The sequence below is a fragment of the Oreochromis aureus genome, linkage group 23 (assembly GCF_013358895.1).
Source record: "Oreochromis aureus strain Israel breed Guangdong linkage group 23, ZZ_aureus, whole genome shotgun sequence".
NCBI lineage: Eukaryota > Metazoa > Chordata > Actinopteri > Cichliformes > Cichlidae > Oreochromis > Oreochromis aureus.
The window spans coordinates 22,371,125-22,394,788 of record NC_052963.1 but is presented as its reverse complement, the minus strand read 5'-3'; the positions used below and the strand labels follow the sequence as shown (position 1 = coordinate 22,394,788).

The window sequence follows — 23,664 nt, the reverse complement described above, 5'->3', positions numbered from 1 at the left end:
TGGTGGTGTGTGCTTGTTTGTTCTCCAGGAGACAGGTGGAGTGGGAGGCGGCCAGCAGCCTGATCGAGGGGATCTGCCTGACTTTGCAGCGACAGCCAATCATCTCGTTCCTGCCTCACCTGCGCTCGCTTATCAACGTCTGCGTCAACCTGGTACGGGACTGCAAATATGTTGAAAAGCGAAGTTGTTTATCTTTTTTTCTTTTTTTTTAGCATTTTCTTAAGGTTTTTGGTGGGGTGGTTTGTCTGGTCTGTTGTCAGGTGATGGGTGTGGTCGGCCCCTCCAGTGTGGCGGACGGGCTGCCACTCCTCCACCTCAGCCCCTACCTGTCTCCTCCTCTGCCCTTCAGCACCGCCGTGGTCCGACTGGTTGCTCTGCAGATTCAGGTATGGCGAGATGACCCCATCAAACACCCGCTCATAAAGCAGCTGCTCCGCATGCTAACACTAATTCCCTCGCGCTTCTCCACAGGCCTTGAAGGAAGACTTCCCCCTCAGTCACGTGATCTCACCTTTCACCAATCAGGAAAGGCGGGAGGGGATGCTGCTCAACCTGCTCATTCCCTTCGTATTAACTGTAGGCTCCGGGAGCAAAGGTGATTTGTTGGTGCGATTGGAGGAGGAGACTTAAAATGCCAATCAGCATTTTGCTCAGGGTTTTTTGTATTTCCTGCTTTTGTTTTGTTTTCTCGATGCAGACAGCCCCCACCTGGAGCAGCCGGAGGTCTTCCTGCTCCTACAGACAGTCATCAACATCCTGCTTCCCCCTCGGATCATCTCCACATCCCGCACCAAGAACTTCATGCTCGACGCCTCTCCGGCTCACTGCTCCACGCCGGGCGACCCTGGGAAAGATCTGCGTAGGGAGGGATTAGCAGAGTCCACGAGCCAGGCTGCTTATTTAGGTACAATAAAAGAGGCGAGAACATTTTATAGCTTTGCTTTGTCTTCCTCTTCTCATCCTCCTTCCTCCACAGCTCTGAAGGTGGTGCTGGTTTGCTTCGAGCGCTCGCTGGGGAACCAGTGGTATCGGCTGAGCCTGCAGGTGAAGGAGATGGCTCTGAGGAAGGTGGGCGGCTTGGCCTTCTGGGACTTCATCGACTTTATCGTCCGAACCCGGATCCCCATTTTTGTCCTGCTCAGACCCTTTATACAGTGCAAGGTAAGGGACTTCAGGAGCCTCCCGCTCCTACAGCACTCCTGAAAAGTTTGCTTTCATCTTCCTCATTTTTCCTCCATCTTACTTTTCCAGTTGCTGACCCAGCCGGCCGATTCCCAGGAAGAGATCACAGCGCGCCACCACATCGCTGATCAGCTGGAGCGGCGCTTCATCCCACGACCTCTCTGCAAGAGCTCACTGTTTGCAGAGTTCAACAATGAGCTCAAGATCCTCAAAGAGGCTGTGCACAGCGGCTCGGGTCAGGAGCTACATACTAAAAAATTAAAGGAACGGTTCATCTAAAAATCCCATTTTATCCATCTAGTTTTTTTGGCTTCTAGTCACACACATACTGACGTACAACATACTGCAGTCCAAAGACCCTGATATAATCTGACAGGAGATGATTGATGTGTATGTCTGTATGTTTAATTTCTTAATGGAACCTGAGTATGTTTTTAAAAAATGTCCACGTAAAGGGAATCAGTAATATAGACAGATAAACAGGGTGAACTTGTCCTGTAAGTGTTTTCAAATAGAAGCCATCAACTCTGCAGTCACGTATGGTGTTTTCCACCTCACAGCATATCAGGGCAAGACATCCATCAGCACGGTGGGCACCTCCACGTCAGCCTACCGCCTCAGTTTGGCCACAATGTCACGGTCCAACACAGGCACCGGAACAGTTTGGGAGCAGGACAGCCAACCGTCACGGCAGCCCTCACAGGACACGCTCAGCCGTACCGACGAGGACGACGAAGAGAGTCAGAAACACTGTTCCCTTGTTTTTACCAGCTATTCTCACTCATTCCTGTTCACTTCCTTTGAAGTGAACTCACCACTCTACGTTTCTCTCGCTGCAGTTGACTCCATGAGCATTCCCAGCGTGGTGAGCGAGCATGAAGCCTTCATGCCCAGGGTGATGTCACAGCGCCGTTTCTCCAGCCACGCCACTGGCTCGGCGGCCTCTCAGCCCGAGGCCCCCCGCACCATAATGTTGCCCAGCCACAGGTAACGCTTCCCACTGAACCTGGGAGCCACAGATAAACACTTATGTGAAACAGTCACACCTACTTCAGTGAAAATCTTTTTCAATCTGTTTAGTCTTTATGGGTTAAAAAACAAACAAACAAAAAAATGGTGGTTTAGTAGTTAGTTGTTAGCTGCAATATGCAAGTTGTTTTTCCTGTACTTGAAAAGTAAAGATGAAGTGGTGTGAAGGCAGAAATAATCTCACTAGCCATTAAAAGGCAATTTCAGACCTAGTAAAAGGGAGAAAGGGCTGAAAAATAAAGCTAACTGCAGATCCTCCATGATCCAACAGCCAACATTATAACAGGAAACAAAGGAATAAAAAGGCCTACAGTGACCAGCTCTGTTTAAACTGCATTAAGGCACCAGTCACCTGGAAACCAGTTGTTCTGAACTATCTGTTTTCACTGACCAGCAAATGGTTACAGGCTGTCACTAGGTCCCAAAAAGGGTGCTGTAATAAAACCCTTCCTTGTTTTGTTCAGTAGCAGATTTCTCTTTGTTTGGTGAGTTTTTCTTTGGGGGATAAATACATTTGTTCCTCAGGTTTTTGTACTGCTTTTTAAATTCCCCCATGTACCATCCAGTATTTTCACCAGTCTCTCTCCAGGGGTTAACTGACATTTGTGAGTCCTTATATTAATGCTTTGATTAGTTTTCCTTATATTCAGAAAAGGATTGTTACTTGTTCATTTATTAATTGCAAAGCTGTGGCAAAAAAGTAGCTGGATTCAGCCGTGCTGAATGGGCCAATCACAACAGTTACAGGCCACATCAGTGCCACATGCAGTTACATTAGGGAGGTACACATCAGGTTACTACAGAAGAGGATTAGGCCCACTAATAAAAAATGGGGAGTGTCTTTTGGATTTTTTATCCCTCAGAATTCTGAGAAGAAAAAAATGAATTCTGACTTTGTTCTCAGAATTCAGAGAAAAAAGTCGGAATTTGAACATTAATCTTAGTCATCATATTAATTCTGACATTTATCTCAAAACTCAAAGGGGAAAAAGTCTGAATCCTGACAATAATTTCAGTATTCTGAGAAGATAGTAATCATTTTTACATAAATCTTTGTCATGAGATTAATTACATTAATCTCAGAATTTTGACCGAAAAAGTTTGAATTCTTAGATTAATCTAAGATTTCTTAGATTAATCTAAGAATTTGTACAAAAAATGTCAATCAGGAGATTATTTCTGACATTTATCCCCCCATTAATTTTTTTCAGGGGCCCTGAAAAAGTCCTAATCCTGCATAGGTTTTGGTGCAGTTTTAGAGGGGCTTGTGCTTACGACATAGTGTAGCTATGGTGCAAAATTCTGACTGACGCATAAGTCGTCAGTTATAGACCTCAGAGGCTTACAGCGAGTTTATGCTTCAGGATCAAGGCTCCCAAGTGCCTGACGTACATCTCCCTTGTTATGTAATGTTCCAGGATTTTATTAATATGTTTCCACACTTGTGATCTATGAATGCAGGTTGCTAACCAAAAAAACATCAGCTACACTCTCAAATATGTTGACTCTTGACTACAAAAAGCTAAAGTGTCTAAACTTCACAGTTATATTTGAGAACCACTGTGCTTCTATCCTGCTGGTTAAACTAATGAGATTATTTCTGTTTTCAGAGCAGCTTTCATGAAATGTTCAACTCTTTCCTGTTTATTATGTAACATGTAGAGCCGACCGATGGACGAGAAATCAACCAGTCATATTCCACAACCACAGTCATATTTATCTATGTATATCTCTGTTGATTTATAATGTTTTTTTATTAAGCAGCGTTAAGACTCTGTTTCATGGTAAGAATGTTAAAAATCAAGTCTGCTCTGCCTTTGGTTAATTTTGGTTAGAGGAAACACCCTGGCTTATATAAACCCTGCTAAGCAAGGGGCTCAGGGTGGTGATGGATCTCACTGCACTCCCTAAACTCCCATTTTCCCGCTTCGCCCCCCTTTTTACAGTGAACCCAATGTGCTAGATGAGTCCCAGGGCCTTCTGCAGGAGGGTAACCTCTCTAGGTACAGTGGCCCTCTCTCTGTCTGTGTCCCGTTGGCGCATTCTTGCATCTGTCCGCCACCGGGAGGGGCATCACCTCAGGACGGCCACCTCTATCGGCCGCCTCACTGTTGATCACTCATCCGCATCGAATCAAATCGCCTTGGCCCGTCACACCTCCGCCCCCCCACCTCCCACTTACCCGTCTCTATCTCTTTCTGTGTGGGTCTAATGTGCCTTGTCTCTATCCCCTTAACCCCCCTCACTTCCCCTTGAGCTCCACACTGACCCTCATCTTCTCAGCTCATCCGCTGTGCTATCCTAACCAGGCCCCCTCCCCCTTTTACAAAAAAAATGTTAAAAAGGGTCTCATCAGCCCCTGGGGCCAGGGAGCTCTGCCTGTGTTCTTTCTCTGTTAGCTGTGGTTCTTTACAGTTAATGTGCCATCACTAAAGTCAGCCTCTCATCGGTGCCATGGTGTTTCATACTGTTTACGTGTCTATCAGGCTTTCGCTGATCAAATTGGGCGTCCTACTGTGGATACCAATCTGGAGGGGCACGAGGGAACTGGGGTGGCAACACAAAAAAATACAAACAATGGACATTTTAGATGTTGTTTTTTGTTTAGAAGCTAACTTTAAATATGCCGTATGACTGTTTCATGGTTAGATGGGGACATTTCAGGTGTTTCAGGGGCTTTTGTAGCACAAAAAACGAGACAAGTTGCTTTGTCAGGATTGCCACTCCAGGCCCTACTACTCCCCTGTTGTGTTTTCAGTGTTTGAATCATAGCAGCACTGTTATTTTTTTCCGTACTGTGATTGGGTGTCTTGTAGCACACTGTGTGTATTGTGTAGTGAGTGAATGGGTAGAGTAGCAGCGACATCTTATTGTGATCAAAGTTTCGTTTATCGACGGTTGGGTAATCTTTGCTTTTCAGTCCCTTTATGGTGACGTATTTCCATGTGTTTTGCGTGAATGTGCGCACGTGAATGTGTGCGTGTGTGTCTCTTTATGACTGACTGCATCAGGGTGGCCAGTGTGCAGAGCGAACCAGGTCAGCAGAACCTCCTGATCCAGCCTCCGTTGGGAAGAAAGCGAGGACTCAGACAGGTGTGGACATCACCTGTTTTTCATGTGTCGCGTTTAACACATATGTGTGATATGGATAAATGTTCCTAAATTGATGGCATTGAGTATGTGCTATCTTAATTCATATTTAAGCAAAAACATTACAAGAAAATAGAATTTAAAAGTATTTTTAGAACACACACATAAAATAAAAGAAATTCACTTCAGTTCAGTTTTATTTATATAGCGCCAAATCCCCAAAACATTGTGCCTCAAGGTGCTTTATATTGTAAGGTAAGGACCAATACAATAATACAAATAAACACACAAAACTCCAACAATCATATGAGCCCCTGTGAGCAAGTGCTCAACAGTGGGAAGGAAAAACTCCCTTTTAACAGGAAGAAACCTCTAGCAGAACCAGGCTCAGGGAGGAGTGGCCATCTCCACAACCAGTCGGGGTTGAGGGGAGAAAGACAGGAAGTTTCACTTCTACATCATTTTCATATGAATAAAAACAAATATGACCCACTTAATTTTTGTAGATTTAAATATAAGAAAACTACATTGTGACAGAATTTAAAGCAGTTTTAAAATACATAAAGTAAATGTTTTGGTAAATGAAACATTTAAAAAACTATAATGAAAATAATTAATAATAAAGCAAAAAAATTAAAAAGGAAATGTTGAATCGTTTTTTATGTTAAGATCCAGCCATGTTATAAATATGGTCCATTTAAATGTTTGCATGTTTGATTATCTTTTGTTAATACAAAAACTCTGTCTACAAACTCCAAAAATTACAGTATCGTAATGTTGCCTAGTAACCACCTACCACCAAAATCACTCATTTCTAGCATTTATACACCTATAAGACCTTTTAAAAGCCATGTATCATACTATTATGATGGGTGAATATGTACATATGTGTAGATGTTCCTTATCTCGTCATAGATGAGAAGAACATCTTGATGAAGATTTGCTTAAACATTGTCTCACTCACTGTGAGTGTCAGCATGTGTATGGTGTATACAAATGTTTTATACAAATCCCACAATCATATGTATTTGCACATTTGCCCCTAACATTGACCTTATGACTGTACTCACTGTACGCACATTACATTTATCACACTACGTATTGTAATGGTCAGCACAAATTTCTAATCTTCCCGGTCCTACTGAGCAGCTGCTGATTATCAATCAAGTTATCAAAATAAGCCACCCTAAAAAATGCTTAAACAATGTGGGGATAAAAAGGACAAAGTCTATGAAGCAATATAGATTTATATTATTTTAATATATTTTTCATTTTATATATTTATATTGTTCAGAATATGACGTCTAATAAGTTTGTTATATTGTTACAATCACTGTTGTGGTAAATTTATTAATATATAGAACTTTCTTCTGTATTATGTTCATGTTTATTATTATAAATCATTATTATTATTTTTTTAAGTAGATGTGGAAATTTATTTATTTTAAATAATTCAGTCATTCTTGTGTTGTGTCAGGTGTTACATAAACCTGTTTTAAAAAAGCATTTTATTTACTAAAAAGACGAGAACAACATCGCACATGGGCACACAATACAGTGGGCAGGCTAACTGTCTTGTGGCTTTTCTATAAATTTCCCGTAGATGCGACGCCCCCTGCTGTCCATTCCAAAGACCGAACCGCGCGGTCGATCTGGAGCAAGGCTTTCTACAACGCGCAGGAGCATTCAGCCCAAGAACAAACCACTGGGTAACAGCACACATGCTTTCATCTGTCTTTTCTTAGATAAGGGATGATGAAAGTGCATCATGTGTCTTAAAATTCTGAAACAGGATGCGTGACTATATTTAAAAGTAACAGCGAAACTCACCCTGCACTTCAGATCAAGCACACAAGCCAAATCTAGACTTACAAACACTTATACCTATGAAAATACTTATTGTCAGTGTGCTGACTTGAACTGACCCGTCCTCCCCATTCACGACCTCTGTGTTTGTTCCAATGCTGTTTGCGGTACCACCTGCCACCAGACTGACTCTTCTCACTCTGTTCTGTCTCATGCTTTTGTTTCGAAATAAAGAAACTTTATTGGACTGTGAAGGTGAGACACAACTCTTAACCCTTCCTCTCCACCCTGCAACGGCTCGCCCCTTTTATCTGCAACCTCACCCAATAGGGCGCTCTGCATGTCTGTCTTGCATTACCCCCCCGATCCCCTGCCTCCCCCTCTCCCGTCCCCTCCCTGCCTCCACTCTCTTTGGTGGTGCTGATGTGTTAGCGAGTCGCTAGCTGGCGCTATCGTCTCTGTTTTGACCACGTGTGCATGCATGTCTGCCCACAGCGCATGGAGACCAAAAGAGGTCAGTCACCTTTACAGAGAATCAAGGCCAGCAGGCGTCCACGGGGGCAAGCAAGCCTCCAACTCCCAGCACTGTGGACCCACCGGGTGAAGGCAGAGGGACGAGTCCTGCCCCATCAAAGTCCCCAACCCTGGAAGTGCCCCCCACCTCTTCAGCCATGATCACGGCTGACCTGCACGGACCTACAAATGCACAGGTAGGACCAGCTGAGGGAGGAAATGCAGAAATCCATGCATTTATAAGCCATACATGCTGTGGACATTAAGTAATATAATATGCTAGACATGAATTTATTTGAAAACGTACTAAATACACAGAAAAAGACGTTCTGTTTATTTTGAAAACTCAGATTGACCACTTTATTTTGAATTACCTTCATAAACAGAATGCTTTTCTTCGCAATGTTAACTGTGAGTGAAAACAAATAGGGCAGAGCCGTGCGTGTGATTGGCTGTTGCTTTGGTAACAGTGGACAGCTAATCATATGACATTTTGAACGCAAACTATAGTACTAAGTGTTACCTACATTTATTTCATCTTCCTCTTACCATCACCATTTTTTATTTATTTTTTATGATTTTATATATTCATTTTATTTGAGTCATGTTCTGGTATAAACAATACAATTGAAGTACTTACATAGCTGGTTCACCCAAAAAGAAAAAATCCTAATTTTTTTGTAGCAGTATCTACTGATTTATATTCACCAGCTATTTGAGTAGGTACACTTTGCTAGTACTGGGTCGGACTGCCTTTCGTCTTCAGAACCATTTAATTCTTTGTGGTATGGATTCAACCCAGTGGTGCTCTGGATTGAGATCTGATGACTATGGGGGCCATTTGAGTACAAAGAACTCAGTTTGAGATGATTTTCTCTTTTTCAGCTCATCCCCTGTAAAACTCCAGAGATGGTTGTTCAGGAAAAATCTCGCAGTTCCTGAAACACTCAGACCAACAACAACCATGCCACATTCAAAGTGGTTTAAACACCTTTCTTCCTCATTCTGATGCTCAGTTTGAACTTCAGCAAGTCATCTTTACCATGTCTACATGCCTAAATGTAAAGGGTTGCTACCATGTGATCGATTAGATATTTGTGCTAGCAAGTAGTTGAACAACTGTACCTAACAAAGTGGCCAGTAGGTGGACCTAGTATTGAGCCCTGTGGCACGCCTTTACGGCCTTTAAACCAGAATGATGACCATCTGCAGCTATTCCTCTAATTTTAAGGACATAAAAGTATAATTTTATGTCATTTGTGTGTGAACTAGCCCTTTAAATGTGTGTCCCGTGTGTTTTAAAAGCTAAACTACAGGAGCAGGTGTATTCCCACACAGGTCCCTCAAGCATTAAGCAGCAAGGAGAAGAGAGAGCAGTGGGGGCTCCGCAGCAGCCTCTCCCCTCCCCCATCCATCTCCCGGCCTTCCACTCCAACACCCCCATCCCGAACCTGCTCCCCTCTCCCCCTCTCCAGAACCTGCTCCCCTCTCCCTTTGTCCCGCTCCTCCTCTCCTCTCCCACCGCCACTCCCGGTGCTGAGCACATCACCCGCCCCGGGTCCACCGCCGCCACCTCCATTACCACCAACTCATCTTGCTGCTGCTCCTCCTCCTCCACCACCACCGGGGCCTTCCAGGATCAGAGAGAGCCCCGGGGACGAGGACACAACCGCCCTGCTGCCGCGCAGCGACACCTTGCTGCAGCTCAGCGAGGACGACGGCACTGAGAACCCGCTTCTCACCCCGCTGCTGTCCCCTCCTTCCCCCCGCCGGTCACCTCGCCGCTCTCCCCTCCCCCTCTCACCCGTCGACCTGGACCTGGATGAGTCTCACGTGTGAGAGAGGTGACGGATGGATGTTTTTTCTATCCAGATGCTCTATAAAACACAAAAAGTAAAGTTTTAGGTTTTACTGAAAGTCTTAAACAGTTTGAAAGGACAGGAATGTTTTGACTTTATGTATCCTAAATGAAGAAAACTCCTTCCTCTGTCTGAAATATGACAAATCAGAGTCACTCTCTTATCTTCTCTGTCCTCAGTCTGAGGGCTGAATGTATGTTACAGCAGCAATCGACATAACGTCTCATCTTTGGTCCTCACCAAGAGCAGAAATGTATTTTCAGCAATGATATCAAACACCTATTTAAGATAAGAGAAAGGATTATTTAACTCAGTAATGACCATTCAAAATAGAAAATATGTCTATATTGAAAAAGGAGATGATATAACATGTGATGTGGTGCAGATTTGTATGAACGTTATAAAGAGCCATTCTAAAGATAAAGTGAGTGACTTATCTTAGCACTTTTATTTGAAATGGAGTAAAGGGAATAAATATATAATACAGCATATGTATTTTAATCACATAGAAGTGGAGTATGACATGTTGTAATCCAGAAGTCTATGAGATTTTATATTTTAGAAAGAGATGTTTTTTCTGTCATTTGCACTGCAAAATGTTCATAAAGTCGAATACACGTGTTTCCAGCTAAAACTCCATCATATCCAGTGCTTTGTTAAGTGATGCTGTTTGTAAAGTAAACGTCTTGGTGTGGATAAAGACTTTTCCATCAACTCTGCTGAAAAATAAAAGTTTAGGATAAATTAGAGATGCTCAACAGGATAACCAAAACAAATTCACCACAATTTTGACTTTTTGTTTTTTTAGCGTGGATGCAATCCGAAAGGCTAACACTAAACTGGAAACACAGTCACATGACTTCTTCATGTGATAAGATGTTGTGCCGGCCAATCGTGCTCCCTGTATTACAGCAGTCTCACAGCAGCTTGTGAAGTAGTTGCGACATTTGTGTTCATGTATATGCACCTCGTATTTTCCATGTTTAAAAGGGAAAAAAAAGTCTACAGTTGCACAGATTGACAGTTACATGGATGTGAGAGATTGCAGGGGTTGCAATGGTAGCAGGGATATGAGGGATTGTAGGAATTGTGAGTGTTGCAGAGATGGGAGGGATTGCAAGGGTTGTAACGGTTGCAGGAATAGGAGAGACTGCAGGAATGTGTAAAAAATTCATTTTTGGCGTATTTACTGACGCATCCCACCAACCCCAACGATGGCGCGGACCATAGTGTGCACCATAATTGGAGAGAAAATCATGGTGACCAATTAGCGAATTTCAAGAACTCCGTATGGTAGCCCCTCCCACAGCCTCTGTCATCCGAGGCTTCATCTTCAGGGCCTGGCTGTGGAAACACAGCAAAAAAACAACCAATTCCCCAAATACATTCCCCAAATGTAGAGACACTACATTTGAATTTGTTTTATCTGTTTGTTAGTTTTAGGAAGAAGGCAGTAGATTGCGGCTTCACCGGTAGATAAATAAACCAACACCGGTTGTGCTATCACCATCATCATGCAGTCATAATGTCCTACCAATGTCTCATTGAGTTCAGCTCTAACTCTACAGTGTATGTTGTGCACAATATTTTATTTGTGACCAAAGACTGTATCTTTACATAGCAGTTATATATATATAAGAAAAAGGCATATAATATTTACAGAGACACTTGTCCTGGTATTGGTCATGCTGTTCTGTTTGTGTCTGTGATGTCTTCTATTCAGAGCAGTGGGGACGGGAAGTCTCTTCTCTTTATTGCAACTGTGACGATGCAGTAGATAGACGTTACCTCGTTACTCATTTCATGCCTTAACAGAGACGTCTGCATACATCGGTTTATTTAGTCCACTGAGAACCTCATACCTCCAGGAGTATCCACTGAAACAGTCCCACAGTAACGTCCGGTTGTTTTCTGTCTGCCGTGTTCGTGACACTCAGCTGCTTGCTGTGGCCTCCACACTCAAACCTCTCTGTGTGCTGTCAGGCTACAGAAGACAAAACGTGCCATAACTCACACCAGTGCACTGTGAGTGTTTTATTGTTGGCTGCTTCTGTCTTTCTTTTGTCTGTTTGTGTCATGATTTGTGAAAAATTATGTAATCATTTTGGTTAGTTATGCAGAGGATGCTTTTCTTAAAGGGGGTTATCGTTGTGTCTCTAAATCCACGCACCTCTGCAAATTCTTTGTTTGATGTTTCTAAATGCATATCATGCCAAGCCTAGAGTGTAAAGACGTATCGGCATATTTATAGTCGAGGGTCGCTGGGTTTGTCGTATCGGAACTCCCTTTAAATGTAACATGTCTGTGTCAAATGATGTCTTCTTTGTGCAAAGATTAAATAATAAAGCTTCAGTATATCAGAATATTTCCTAAATATCTAAATAAATGGATATTGTTATCACTGTTTTTCAGCTTTGTCTGGGGTTTTTTTAATGGAGGTTTCTGTCATTTTCAGTTCTTGCTTTGAAAATAGCTCAGCAAGATAGATTTTCAGTAAACTGATGACTTTTTAAATAAGGTCAGGTCGCTTTTTTTTTACAGTAGCTCTGAGAGGTCAAACATACTGCGACAAATAAAAGCATATATATTATAAAAATATAAATATAGAATATATAAATGCTGCAAAAGCTAAAAAAAAAAATCAAGAACACAATCTTCATCTTTTTATTCCTCACGACATCAATGAATCCTCTGCTTCTTCTAAGCCTGTGTCACTGTAAGCCTACACTCGTTTTTGGTTTCTGTCACTTCCATAGCTGGTCCGTCACGTTATTGTGTCCTCAAAAACACATCCATTACGTTTTGTGATATTCTATTTTTCTACTTCCTTCATGTTTTATTCGACTTTTGCTAAGTTTTTTCTACTTCTGTTGTGTTTTACTGTTGTCTTTTTTTTTTAAGTTGCAGTGTGTTTAACCTTTCAGGGTCATTGTATTTTTCCCTTAACAAATAAAATCATTTAAAAACTGCACTTTGAATTTACTTGGTTAACCTTTGTCTAATATAAATTTATAGCATGTAAGCGTGAGAAATATGCAAAAAACCGAGGAATCAGAGAGGGGGCAAACTTTTTCACAGTATTGAATTTTATATTGCACAACTTAATGACATAAACAGATTTAAAGTATAACTTGCCCACTGATTAGTAAGAAATATTTATTATTGAAATGTTAACAGTAAAATAGCCGTTTATTCAAGTTTAACTAACAATCAGTTCATTATTAGCAGTGGTTGTTATACGGAGTTACCCACACAAATAGTGATATACACAAATATGCTGCTGTTACAGCAGAGCAGATATTTCTCTTAAATAATGATAAAAAAAAAAAAACGTGTAAAATGTGCTCTAAGCAGCTTGGTGGGGATTAATTGTTTTCTGACTCAAGGTAATTGTAAACATAATGTTTAACTAGCTGTTAAGTAAAAGGTATTTGTTCATTTTATTTTGCATAACAACAAAAGTAATCCAAAAATCAGGCAACATTGCCATTACCAATGTGCATCATTTAATATAGCAGAAGTGCTGAAGACTTGAAAATGTAGGAAAAAAACACAAACTTAGCATCTTGTGTCCAGCATCAGTTCAGATGCATGTTTATCATTTTCACCTAATCTGGCACCATCTGCTGGGGCTGTTTCTTCTTGAGTCGTCACCCTGAACAGGTCCCACCTCTCTGGGAGGATCCCCTTGTTGAATAAGAGCGACGTCGCGTAAGAAAATACCAGGATGGTGACCAGAGAGGACAGCATGCAAATGGTCTTGAAAGGCCAGCGCTGCACATAAACACCATCCTCCAGAGCGCAGCCAGGGAAACGCAGGATGGCGGGAAGGTTGAACACCGGCTCGCCACACAGCACTCTCATCACAGAGGCAACAATGTAACCCGCCACGGCCCCGTAGGCATTGGAAGATCTGACGAAGAGGATGCAGATCAGCTGGGGGAGCATGACAGTGTAGGTCAAGTCTGAGCTGAGGATCCAGAAGGCCAACGTTCTGCTGTCAAGGTAGGTGAGTGAGGTTCCTACAGTCCCTACGACCACTATGGAGAGGCGGATCACCCACTGCAGCTCTCTCTCTGATACCTAAACAGAACACCAAAGCTCATTTTTCCCAAAATATCAACACAACCTTTTAAGAACTCAGCATCCTGACCGACTTTGTTCCTACCTGATGTCTAACGAGGGTGTAGATGTTGGTGGTGAAGATGGAGGTTGCCGCCAGCAGGCATGAGTCAGTGGATGACATGGCGGCACCGGCAATGGCCCCCATGCCGACAACGAAAACAGCGGTGGGGGTAAGATGCAAAAGGATAATGGGCAACGCCATGGCAGCCTCTCCTCGCTCATAGGGTGAAGGTGAGCCATAAGAGGTCAGGTTCCAGTCTGAAGCGTAAGAGGAATCATTTTAATGTTTAAAGTTACTGAAATATGAGTCTTCCTGCTCCTTTCTGGTCTCTGGATCATCTGAATCATTCTGCTAAAGGCTCATCGTGTATGGAAGCTCCTTTTTGCCAGATAAAATATAAATTCAAAATAAAATCTATGAAAACTTTTTGGATGAGTAAAAAGAATATTACAAGTTTTATGTGTAGTTAGTGTTTGAATTTTTTTTTTAGTAAATGACATGCAGAGGGAAAAGGGTGAGGGTGGAGGCAGATGATCCGCTGTGCAGACAACTAAAGGGTTTAGCCGGAAGAAAGAAGAAGACATCAACAGGTGTACCTGTTGATGCTGCAACAGCTCCGATCAGCACAGGTGGAATTCCCAGAATAATGACCACACCTGCCGCTATGAAACAAATCATTCTGGCCGTGGCCGTGGAGCTGGAGGAGAGTGTCCTCTGATGGAAGTCCTGAAACGCCAAATTTCCAATACTCTGAAAACAAAGAGCAAGCCCACAATCTACTATGTTCATTTTTTTAAGACACTTTTTTGAAAACCGAGAGATTTTCTTGTGTTTTAGTGATTACCAGCATAAGAACTTATTGCTCACAGTTTGTTTTTAACAAATAAAAACATATAAGGGCCAAGAGTTTAAAAGGAAATCACACTAATGATGTAGATGTCTCAAAATGCCTGAGGGCAAGTATTGATTTTCAGCTTTGTCCTTGCGCACAGAGATTCCTCCAAATTTTCTGATTCCTTTGATGATATTATGCACTGTAGATGAGGAGAGATTTAAAGTTTTCATAATTTTAAAGTTTTCATAATTTTACATGATTAAAATGTTTCTGAAATTGTTCCAAAATCTGTAGACAGTTTTTTGGAAATTGTTGAACCTCTGCCCATCTTTGCTTCTGAGAAACTCTGCCTAAGAAGACTTTTTTATAACCTAATGTTCCTCCCGCTGTTTCTTTTTTATTGTACCTCTTACTTTTTCAGCCTTTTTATTCAATTTGTTCAAAAGCAACTTATCAACTTTACACTTTATTTGATATAATCTTTTATATACAATGTTTGTGTTTTAATATAAGGTTTCAAGGACTTCAAATCTTATTAAATCATTAGAAACATGTTACTGTTACGTCATCTCACCATTGCGAGAAAATTATCAATCCATATCCACACGTCATCAGACTCAAGGTGGCCGAGCCAGGGCGCCTGAAACGTGTGGTTGAAAGCCGTTTGACGGAGATCGGTGTAGACATCACTCACCAGAACAAAGGGAGCACACAACCACTGGAAAAAAAACAGAGAAAAGCTTTTGAGAAACTAATCTGATTCAACCTACGCTGTAACTGTAACGTGTAGGGATGGGTACCGGTTTGGTTCTGACATAAACGGTAGTAACCAGACCAAAAAGCAGCACACATTCGGTGCTTTATTTCGGTGCTTTTTTTTTCCTGAGCTGTGATACACTTTAGATTCTAGCCAATCATTTTACGTTTCCGAGGATAGTAGGCGGGCCCAGGTACCTACGTTCTTTTAGAGCAGAGCTACAGATTAAAAATGCCCAAGGCGAAGCGGTCAAAAGTCTGGCTGTACTTCACAGCAAAAGATGCAAACTCAGCAGCCTGCAACAAGTGCTTTAAGTTAATACTGTGATACTGTGCAAATGAGGTAACTCCTCGAATCCGATGAAACACCTGGCGACGCATAGCGTTTTTTTAAAAGCGAGAAATGCGCCGTATTTGATAGCTTGCTGCGAGACCTCACACCGAGCACATCTACTGCGGGTGTGGTGCCTGTTATCGGACCTGGAGTTAGCAACATCCCCCAAAAACCCGACGAGTAGAGTCCTGGCCCCTAGCCCTGCCAGTGTAGCAGAAATGATGACGGATGATGATGGCAGCAGCAGCCGCTCTTCTCTGCATGAGTAACTTAATGTTGTTCATGTGTAATTTACGTTGAGTAGGCTAACATGTTATTAAATTAATGCATGTAAGGTGAACTAGCAAACACTGTTGTAGTTAAATATGGCTGTCTTCTTGTTTGATGGCAGATACTCCCTTCACCCTGGCCAAAAAGGCTAAAATGACCAAAGAAAAAGTGGAAAACAGCTAAACATGAGAGGTTTTTGGACAAAGTTTGTGTTTTTTCCATTGATTAAGCACTGCTTCCAACCAAGAGTGATACCATATATCCCCTATAGCTGCAGAAAAGGCTAACATTGTTATCATTTTACAAAAAAACAGCTGAACATGAGAAGTTTTTGGACCAATTTTGTGTTCTCCATTCTTTAAGCACCGGTTTGAGCACCGGCACCGTTTCAAAAGTACCGGTTTGGCACCGGTATCGGATAAAACCTAAATGATACCCATCCCTAGTAACGTGCACTCTTTCTTGCAAGAGATAACGTTTACCTCTGGCGTGTTGGAAAAGCAGTCTTGTTTATGTTTTGTCGCATTAAACTCACCAAGCTACAAAACACCAGTGATAACTGGATGACATCAGTAAAAGCAACTGAATAGAGACCTCCGAGAACTGTGTAGACGATGGCCACCGCAGCAGAGATCCAGATGCAGAGACTTAAGGGCAGATCGGAAAAGACGGAAACTGTGACCCCTGTTGGGAGAACCACACACATAATCAATACCTCTGAAAATCATGTTGACCAATATAAATATTTAAAGGTACTCACTGCAAATACAGCCAATTACAAGTTTTAAAACCTTCCAAAAATAACAAAATAAGAGTAAAAGAAAAACAGAAGACCTGTGTCTTGTATTGAAGAGATGGCAACTAAAGTTGAACGCTGTAGTTTTGTGTAATACCAGTTTGGACCACTAGATATTGCAGGCAAACCAGTGTTACTGGTGAGTATGCTCTTATTTAAGTGAGGATATGACAGTATTTAAAAATATGAAGTTTAGAGGTAACTGGTGAAATGCTGCCCCCTGGTGGTGAAAATATTTGGTTAAATTCTGCAGGGTAACTACAAAAAGCACCTTTAGGCAACACTTCTGGAGGGGAGTGTTTGTGTGTTTGTATTACCCAAGGAAATCAGCGTGACAGGAACCCACATGACTTCACTTATGAAAGGGATGATGGCGAGAAGCCCGGTCAGTGTTTTCCCATACTTCCTCTGAAAGGGATCCATCATGGTGATGTAGTTTTTATCCCGCATTGGCTTTGCGAAGAACAGACCACCTTTAGCAAAAGAGACAACAATCAAAGCAGTGCAGAAATTAGATTTCAGGTTATGTATGTTCTGGACACTCGGGTAAAGAGAGGGGCTGAGCTGTCAACTGATCACCACCTGGTGGTGAGTTGGATCAGGTGGCGGGGGAGGATGCTGGACAGACCCGGTGCACCTAAACGCGTAGTGAGGGTGTGCTGGGAACGTCTAGCAGAGGCCCCAGTCCGCGAGATCTTCAACGCACACCTCCGGCAGAGCTTCAACAGCATTCCGAGGGAGACTGGGGACATTGAGTCCGAATGGACCATGTTCAGCGTCTCCATCGCCGGGCTGCTGCATTGAGCTGCGACCGCAAGGTGGTTGGTGCCTGCCGTGGTGGTAATCCCGAACCAAATGGTGGACACCAGAGGTGAAGGGAGCCACCAGGCTGAAGAAGGAGTCCTATCGGGTTTGGTTAGCCTGTGGGACTCCGGAGGCAGCCGACAGGTATCGACAGGCCAAGCGGAATGCGGCTCGGGCAGTGGCTGAAGCAAAAACTTCGGGTGTGGGAGGAGTTCGGAGGCCATGGAAAAAACTTTCGGACTGCCTCGAAGAGATTCTGGCAAACCGTCAGGCGTCTCAGGAGGGGAAAGCGGTGCTCTACCTGCACTGTGTATAGTGCTGGCGGAGCGCTGCTGACGTCGACTGAGAAAATTGTCAGGCGGTGGAAGGAATACTGAGGACCTCCTTAATCCCACTGACACGTCTTCCGAGGAGGAAGCAGAGTCTGGGGATGAGGGAATGACCCGCCAATTTCGGGGCGAGGTCACTGAGGCAGTTAAACAACTCCTTGGTGGCAGAGCCCCTGGTGTTGATGAGGTCCGCCCGAGTTCCTGAAGGCTCTGGACGTTGTAGGGCTGTCCTGGTTGACACGCCTCTACAATGTTGCGTGGAGATCAGGGCAGTACCCTGGATTGGCAGACCGGGTGGTGGTCCCCATCTTTAAGAAGGGAGACCGGAGGGTGTGTTCCAACTACAGGGGATCACACTCTCAGCCTCCTGGGAAAGTCTATGCCAGGGTGCTGGAAAGGAGAGTTAGTCCGCTAGTCGAACCTCAGATACAGGAGGAACAATGCGGTTTTCGTCCTGGTCGCGGAACACTGGACCAGCTCTTTATCCTCTCAAGGATACTTGAGGGTGCATGGGAGTTTGCCCAACCAGTCTACATGTATTTTGTGGACTTGGAGAAGGCATTCGACCGTGTCCCTCGGGGTGTCCTGTGGGAGGTGTTGCGGGAGTATGGGGTGTCTGGCCCATTGCTACGGGCCATTCGATCCCTATACAACCGTTGCAAGAGTTTGGTTCGCATTGCCGGCAATAAGTCGGACTCGTTCCCGTGGGTGATGGGCTCCGCCAGGGCTGCCCTTTGTCACCGGTTCTGTTCATAATTTTATGGACAGGATTTCTAGTCGCAGCCAAGTGGCGGAGGGCTTTCGCTCGGTGGCCTCAGAATCTCATCTCTGCTTTTTGCGGATGATGTGGTTCTGTTGGCTTCATCAGGTGAAGGCCTCCAGCTCGCACTGGAATGGTTTGCAGCCGAGTGTGAGGATCAGCACCTCCAAATCTGAGGCCATGGTTCTCAGCCGGAAAAGGGTGGAGTGCCCACTCCGGGTCGGGGATGAGTTCCTGCCCCAAGTGGAGGAGTTCAAGTATCTCGGGGTCTTGTTCGCGAGTGATGGGAGAAGGGGCCGGAGATCGACAGGCGGATTGGTGCTGCGGCTGCAGTGATGCGGACGCTGCACCGGTCCGTCGTGGTGAAGAGGGAGCTGAGTGTAAAAGCGAAGCTCTCAATTTACCGGTCGATCTACGTCCCTACCCTCACCTATGGCCACGAGCTGTGGGTAGTGACCGAAAAAGAACGAGATCGCGGATACAAGCGGCAGAAATGAGCTTCCTCCGAAGGGTGGCTGGCCTCTCCCTTAGAGATAGGGTGAGAAGTTCGGCCATCCGGGAGGGGCTCAGAGTAGAGCCGCTGCTCCTCCACATCGAAAGGAGCCAGTTGAGGTGGTTCGGGCATCTGACAAGGATGCCTCCTGGGCGCCTCCTGGGTGAGGTGTTCGGGCATGTCCCACCGGAAGAGGCCCAGGGCAGACCCAGGACACGCTGGAGAGATTATATCTCTCGACTGGCCTGGGAACGCCTTGGTGTTCCCCGGATAAGCTGGAGGAGGTGGCTGGGGAGAGGGAGGTCTGGGCTTCTCTGCTTAGGCTGCTGCCCCCGCGACCTGATCTCGGATAAAGCGGATGAAGATGGATGGATGGATGGATGGATGGGTTATGTTTGATTCTTGTGGTTAAGAGTTTAGTGATTGCTGAGGAATGTCAAGACATTCAAAATTTGCCATTAAGATAAGGGGACAGTTAAGAAAAAAATCTTACGTAATGATAGAAGATAAGGACATATCCTGTATGAGTGGATCTTATTTTGAAGAAAATAGTTGTTAAGCCCATTTTAGGGATATTTTTGGAGGTAAATACTCCTCTGTAAGAGGTACTTACCGATGATGAATGAAACTGACATTTGTAGAGGAATGAGAGCCCAGATTAGCCCCTTTGTGGGGTCATAAACAGTCTCTGCAACTCCAATGATAAAGGCACCTCCAACCCAAGTAGCTGCAGCCGATCATACAAGACAAAGCACACACAAGTCTCACATTCATGGTAAAAGTTACTACCTTCACAAAAGCAAACAGATATTGTTTCATTAAAAAAAAACCCAAACAACCCAAAACGTGTTTGAAGTTAGCACCAAATTACTGATCACACACTTCTACGTTAACTCACCTGTCATGGTGAAGACGCCCACTGCCAAGGTGACCCTCCGATTAGCCAAAAAAGAAACTTCCATCTGTCCACCAGCTGAATTTTTCGCCATCTTCTTAGATTTCAGAGAAGCCCAGATCCCAATCCCCAGCACCAACAAGTTAAAGATGACCATCATTATTAGACCGGATATATGGAGAGCCATCGTGAATTAAAATGATAATAATGATAAATTAGAGCTCCTGAGACTTTTCCTGGTGGTTATAGAAGCAATAGAAGCTGCTCCTAAGCCGTGACGGAGGCCCTGTTTGAGACGCAGAGAGAGGAGAGTAAAGGAAGCTCGCTGCTCGCCACAGGGAGGGTCAGACTGATGACCTTCTTCACACTGTGTAGCTGTATCAGACTGTAGCTGGGTGGTGCCCCCCCACCCCTCACACACACACAGACACACACACACACACACATCTGCACCAAAGTGAGTGTGGAATGGAAACTCAGAGAGAAAGAACAAAAAGCCCTTTGTCTAATCTTTACAATGATATAATATAAAGATAAGGACCCCTATGAAATTTAACGTTTCTTTAACATACAAGTTTTCTTTTGAAAGCATAAATAATTTCTATTTGCACATAATAACAGAATCATTGAAGGAAAACAAAAATGACCAGTTTAATTATTATCAGCTCCTGTTTATTGAGTCATAGCACAAACCACTGCTGTCCCAGGATGTGCTTTAACTTTGTAATGCTCAAAGCTTCAGCAAGGGTTTGAGCTGTGACTGCTCAAAGCATCATGTTAAAAACAAAAAAATCAGTTTAGACTTGAGAACAGGAATTGTTGATCCTCACAAAGCAGGAGATGGATATACATAGTTATAAAGAAACTCAATGAGAACCACTGAGAACAAACAGAGGTAAGAAGCAAAAGATTTCAAAGACTCTGGAAAGAAAACTAGCGAGAGATGTGTCTAAAGATCTCAGAACAATTGCCAAGACACTTGTCAATGACTTGTCCAAGTCAGGAATTGTAGGAAAATCACTAGAACCCTGCACAGACTGAGAGGAATGCCACTTCTGCAGAAGAGACAGATTCAAGCCAGACTGAAATATGCTAAGGAATATGCATACTGGAAGCACATGCTTTCGGCAGATGAGACAAGGCTAGAGCTGTTAGGCCACAGAGACACTGCTTATGTTTGGAGAATGAAGGCAGAGGCGTACAACCCAAAGAACATCGTCCCCAGAGGGAAGCATAGTGGTGGGAGTATTATGCTGTGGGGATGCTTCAGTGTGTCTGGGACTGGGATTCTCATCAAGGTGGAAGGAATCATGAAGACAGAAGGATGCGTGAAGATTTTGCTGTTGTCTGCTGACGGGGAGCACCAGTGCCAAAGATGCCAGCAGAAACAACAAAGTCATTCACAAGGCTGGAAGCATCATTATGCAGTATTTGGAGGCGTTTGAGTCAGTGAGAAACATGAAGTCACTTATAGTAACTTATATGATTCATGTATTTTAGACTGCACCAGTTTCATTCTTTATCCTGCCGTTGTTAACTTGTGTGATCAATAAGATATCTATCCATCCATCCAGAGTTCTGGAAACAGTTCTTGGGACAGATGAAACCAAGATTAACATTTACCAGGATGATGGCAAGAGATAAATGTGGCGAAGGAGAGAAACACCTCGTGATAGGAAGAATAACACATCATCTGCCAAACATAGTGGTGGTAATGTTATGGCATGGGCATGCAGAACCTGGTCACTGGTGTTTACTGATGATGTGACTGGTGATAGAAGCAGCAGAAATATTCTGAAGTGTACAGAGCTATACTCTCTGCTCAGATTAAGCCAAATAGTGCAAAACTGATTGGCCTAAAGTTAAAAACTACAGCGTACTGCAAAAGAAGAGTTTCTCAAAGACAAAAGGGATATTCTTCAATTGCCATGTCAGTCACCTGATCCTAGCCTTTTCTGCCCCTGACTCTACTGATATCATGCAGTGTGGATAGCCCTAATATGGACATCATAGCTCTAGCTGTCCCGCCTATCTGCTTTTTAAACCTCCAGCTTGGGAAGGGCAGCCAATCAGAAGAAGATGAGCTTGAAGGGAGAGGATTAAACTGCTTGTTATAGAGAATGACGGGCCCAGAATAAGATAAATGAGGATTATTTTAAACTGTGAACCATACTTAAAGCTATGGATGCTTGTTTCCACCACTTACAATAAATAAATAAATGCAAAAAACTGTCAGACAGAGTTTAGTTGACAACTTGAGTTATCATCAATTTAGTTACACAACTCAAAGCTTCGAGTTACTTCTGAGTGAGTCAAAAATCCAAGTTTCCACACAAAGCGGCTCGAGTAAATTCAAGACCAAAATAACAGAGATTAAAAAGAAGAATAACAGAATCCCCTTAAATAACATTTTTTACTGCAAACTGTGGGAAAAAATGTGCAACCAAACTGAAGTTGTGTTGTTATTCTGCCACACGCTTCACACTGTGAACTTTTTTTTTAAAGTCTTTTATTACCAGCATATCTCTCAAGTGTCCTTGGCATTCTTCTGCTGAGATAGTTACCTCGTCCTCATGTATGACCTGCGTGTTTCGCCATGCTCTGGCTCTCGTTTGTGCAACACAGTTGCTATTTGAGAAACAAAAATCTTTATGCTTCGATAAGAACCCTGATGACTTGATACAAACTGCATCAGCAAGAAATAAAGACACTGCAGGTCATGCAGATCATACATGTGCTAAAATTAACGTGTTTTTAATGATTAATAAACAGAAGGAATAAACTGATTTGCAAATAATGCGCATTAATGGTATGATTATGATGGAATAATCCGAATAAACAGACCTGCAAATCCTGCTGCACCTTGCTGAATCTCACCGGGTAAATAAGCTGTGTCACCTCTTCACAGAGCTCCATCACGGTGGGTTTCCTTGTGGGGGACTGTGTATTTTATTGAAATACCTGACTTCTTGTGCCTGAGGTCAAGGTCAGCTGTCTCTCTTTCACTCACAGCTAGCATCTTCATAGATTCTACACAATATCTTGCCAAAATGGGCTTTAGTCAAAGTCTGAGCGAGCAAGTGTTAAGACCTAGAACCTAGAACCCCGTGGGCAGCAGGGCAATATCAGCAAAACTAAAATATAACATTTATCTTTTTAGAGTCCTTCTTCTGACAACTCTTCCAAATAAGCCATACTTGTTTAATTAATTAATCATTTTCTAATTGTGCTGTCATGAACTTTAACATTTAACATGCTAACTGAGGCCTGTAGAGTCTGAGCTGTAGCTCTTGGAATTTTTGTAGTTTCTCTGAACATGGTCTGACCTTGGGGTGAATTTACTGAGACGTTTACTACTGGAAAGACTTGTGCTTTTACAGAGGTGCTCACACTGGCTGATGACAAGTTAATCAAGTGCATTTGTTCAGCAGCAGCTGGCTGCTACTCACCGTCTTAATTCCTATGGAAGCAGAGAGGGTGGAGTTAGCTTTTCACAGGAGTGCATATATGTACAGTTATAATGGTGGACGTTATATTTAACATAGCGAGAGTTTCAAATAATGAGGTCAGTGTAACTCGTAATCAAAACCTCAGATTTTTAAACTACTCTGATGGCACAGATTCAGAAAATATATGATTAATGACAGAAGATATGGTCGTACCAGGCTCACAGCTCTGGCTGTTGGTACAGAAGCTCCACCCATGTGCTATCAAACCTTCTGCTTATAAGGGGCAGCCAATCACAAAACAGTTGGCTTAAAGGGAGAAAGAACAGCTCGTTTCAGGC

General features: G+C 43.3%; 2 protein-coding genes across 2 annotated transcripts in view; one reads left to right on the top strand and one right to left on the bottom strand.

Moving 5' to 3' along the window:
- Positions 1-11,985, top strand: part of LOC116332064 (protein unc-80 homolog) — a 69,600-nt gene extending 57,615 nt beyond the window's left edge. The window contains exons 53-66 of the mRNA XM_039606302.1: positions 29-152; positions 261-386; positions 472-595; positions 698-904; positions 977-1,161; positions 1,252-1,417; positions 1,743-1,922; positions 2,022-2,169; positions 4,158-4,214; positions 5,223-5,304; positions 6,905-7,010; positions 7,342-7,362; positions 7,603-7,817; positions 8,959-11,985. Coding sequence (XP_039462236.1) covers positions 29-152; positions 261-386; positions 472-595; positions 698-904; positions 977-1,161; positions 1,252-1,417; positions 1,743-1,922; positions 2,022-2,169; positions 4,158-4,214; positions 5,223-5,304; positions 6,905-7,010; positions 7,342-7,362; positions 7,603-7,817; positions 8,959-9,459 — 2,242 coding nt within the window. The 3' untranslated portion in view covers positions 9,460-11,985. The remainder of the gene's footprint in view (positions 1-28; positions 153-260; positions 387-471; positions 596-697; positions 905-976; positions 1,162-1,251; positions 1,418-1,742; positions 1,923-2,021; positions 2,170-4,157; positions 4,215-5,222; positions 5,305-6,904; positions 7,011-7,341; positions 7,363-7,602; positions 7,818-8,958) is intronic.
- A 562-nt stretch (positions 11,986-12,547) lies between these two features.
- On the bottom strand, positions 12,548-20,238 carry LOC116332125 (high-affinity choline transporter 1-like). The gene is made up of 8 exons (XM_031754987.2): positions 19,881-20,238; positions 19,596-19,709; positions 16,914-17,069; positions 16,336-16,484; positions 15,015-15,158; positions 14,202-14,355; positions 13,648-13,862; positions 12,548-13,562 (listed from the first exon to the last, which is right to left on the bottom strand). Exons 1-8 carry the CDS (start codon positions 20,062-20,064, stop codon positions 13,038-13,040), a joined length of 1,641 nt encoding a protein of 546 aa, XP_031610847.1. The 5' UTR covers positions 20,065-20,238; the 3' UTR covers positions 12,548-13,037.
- Positions 20,239-23,664: the final 3,426 nt, after the last annotated feature.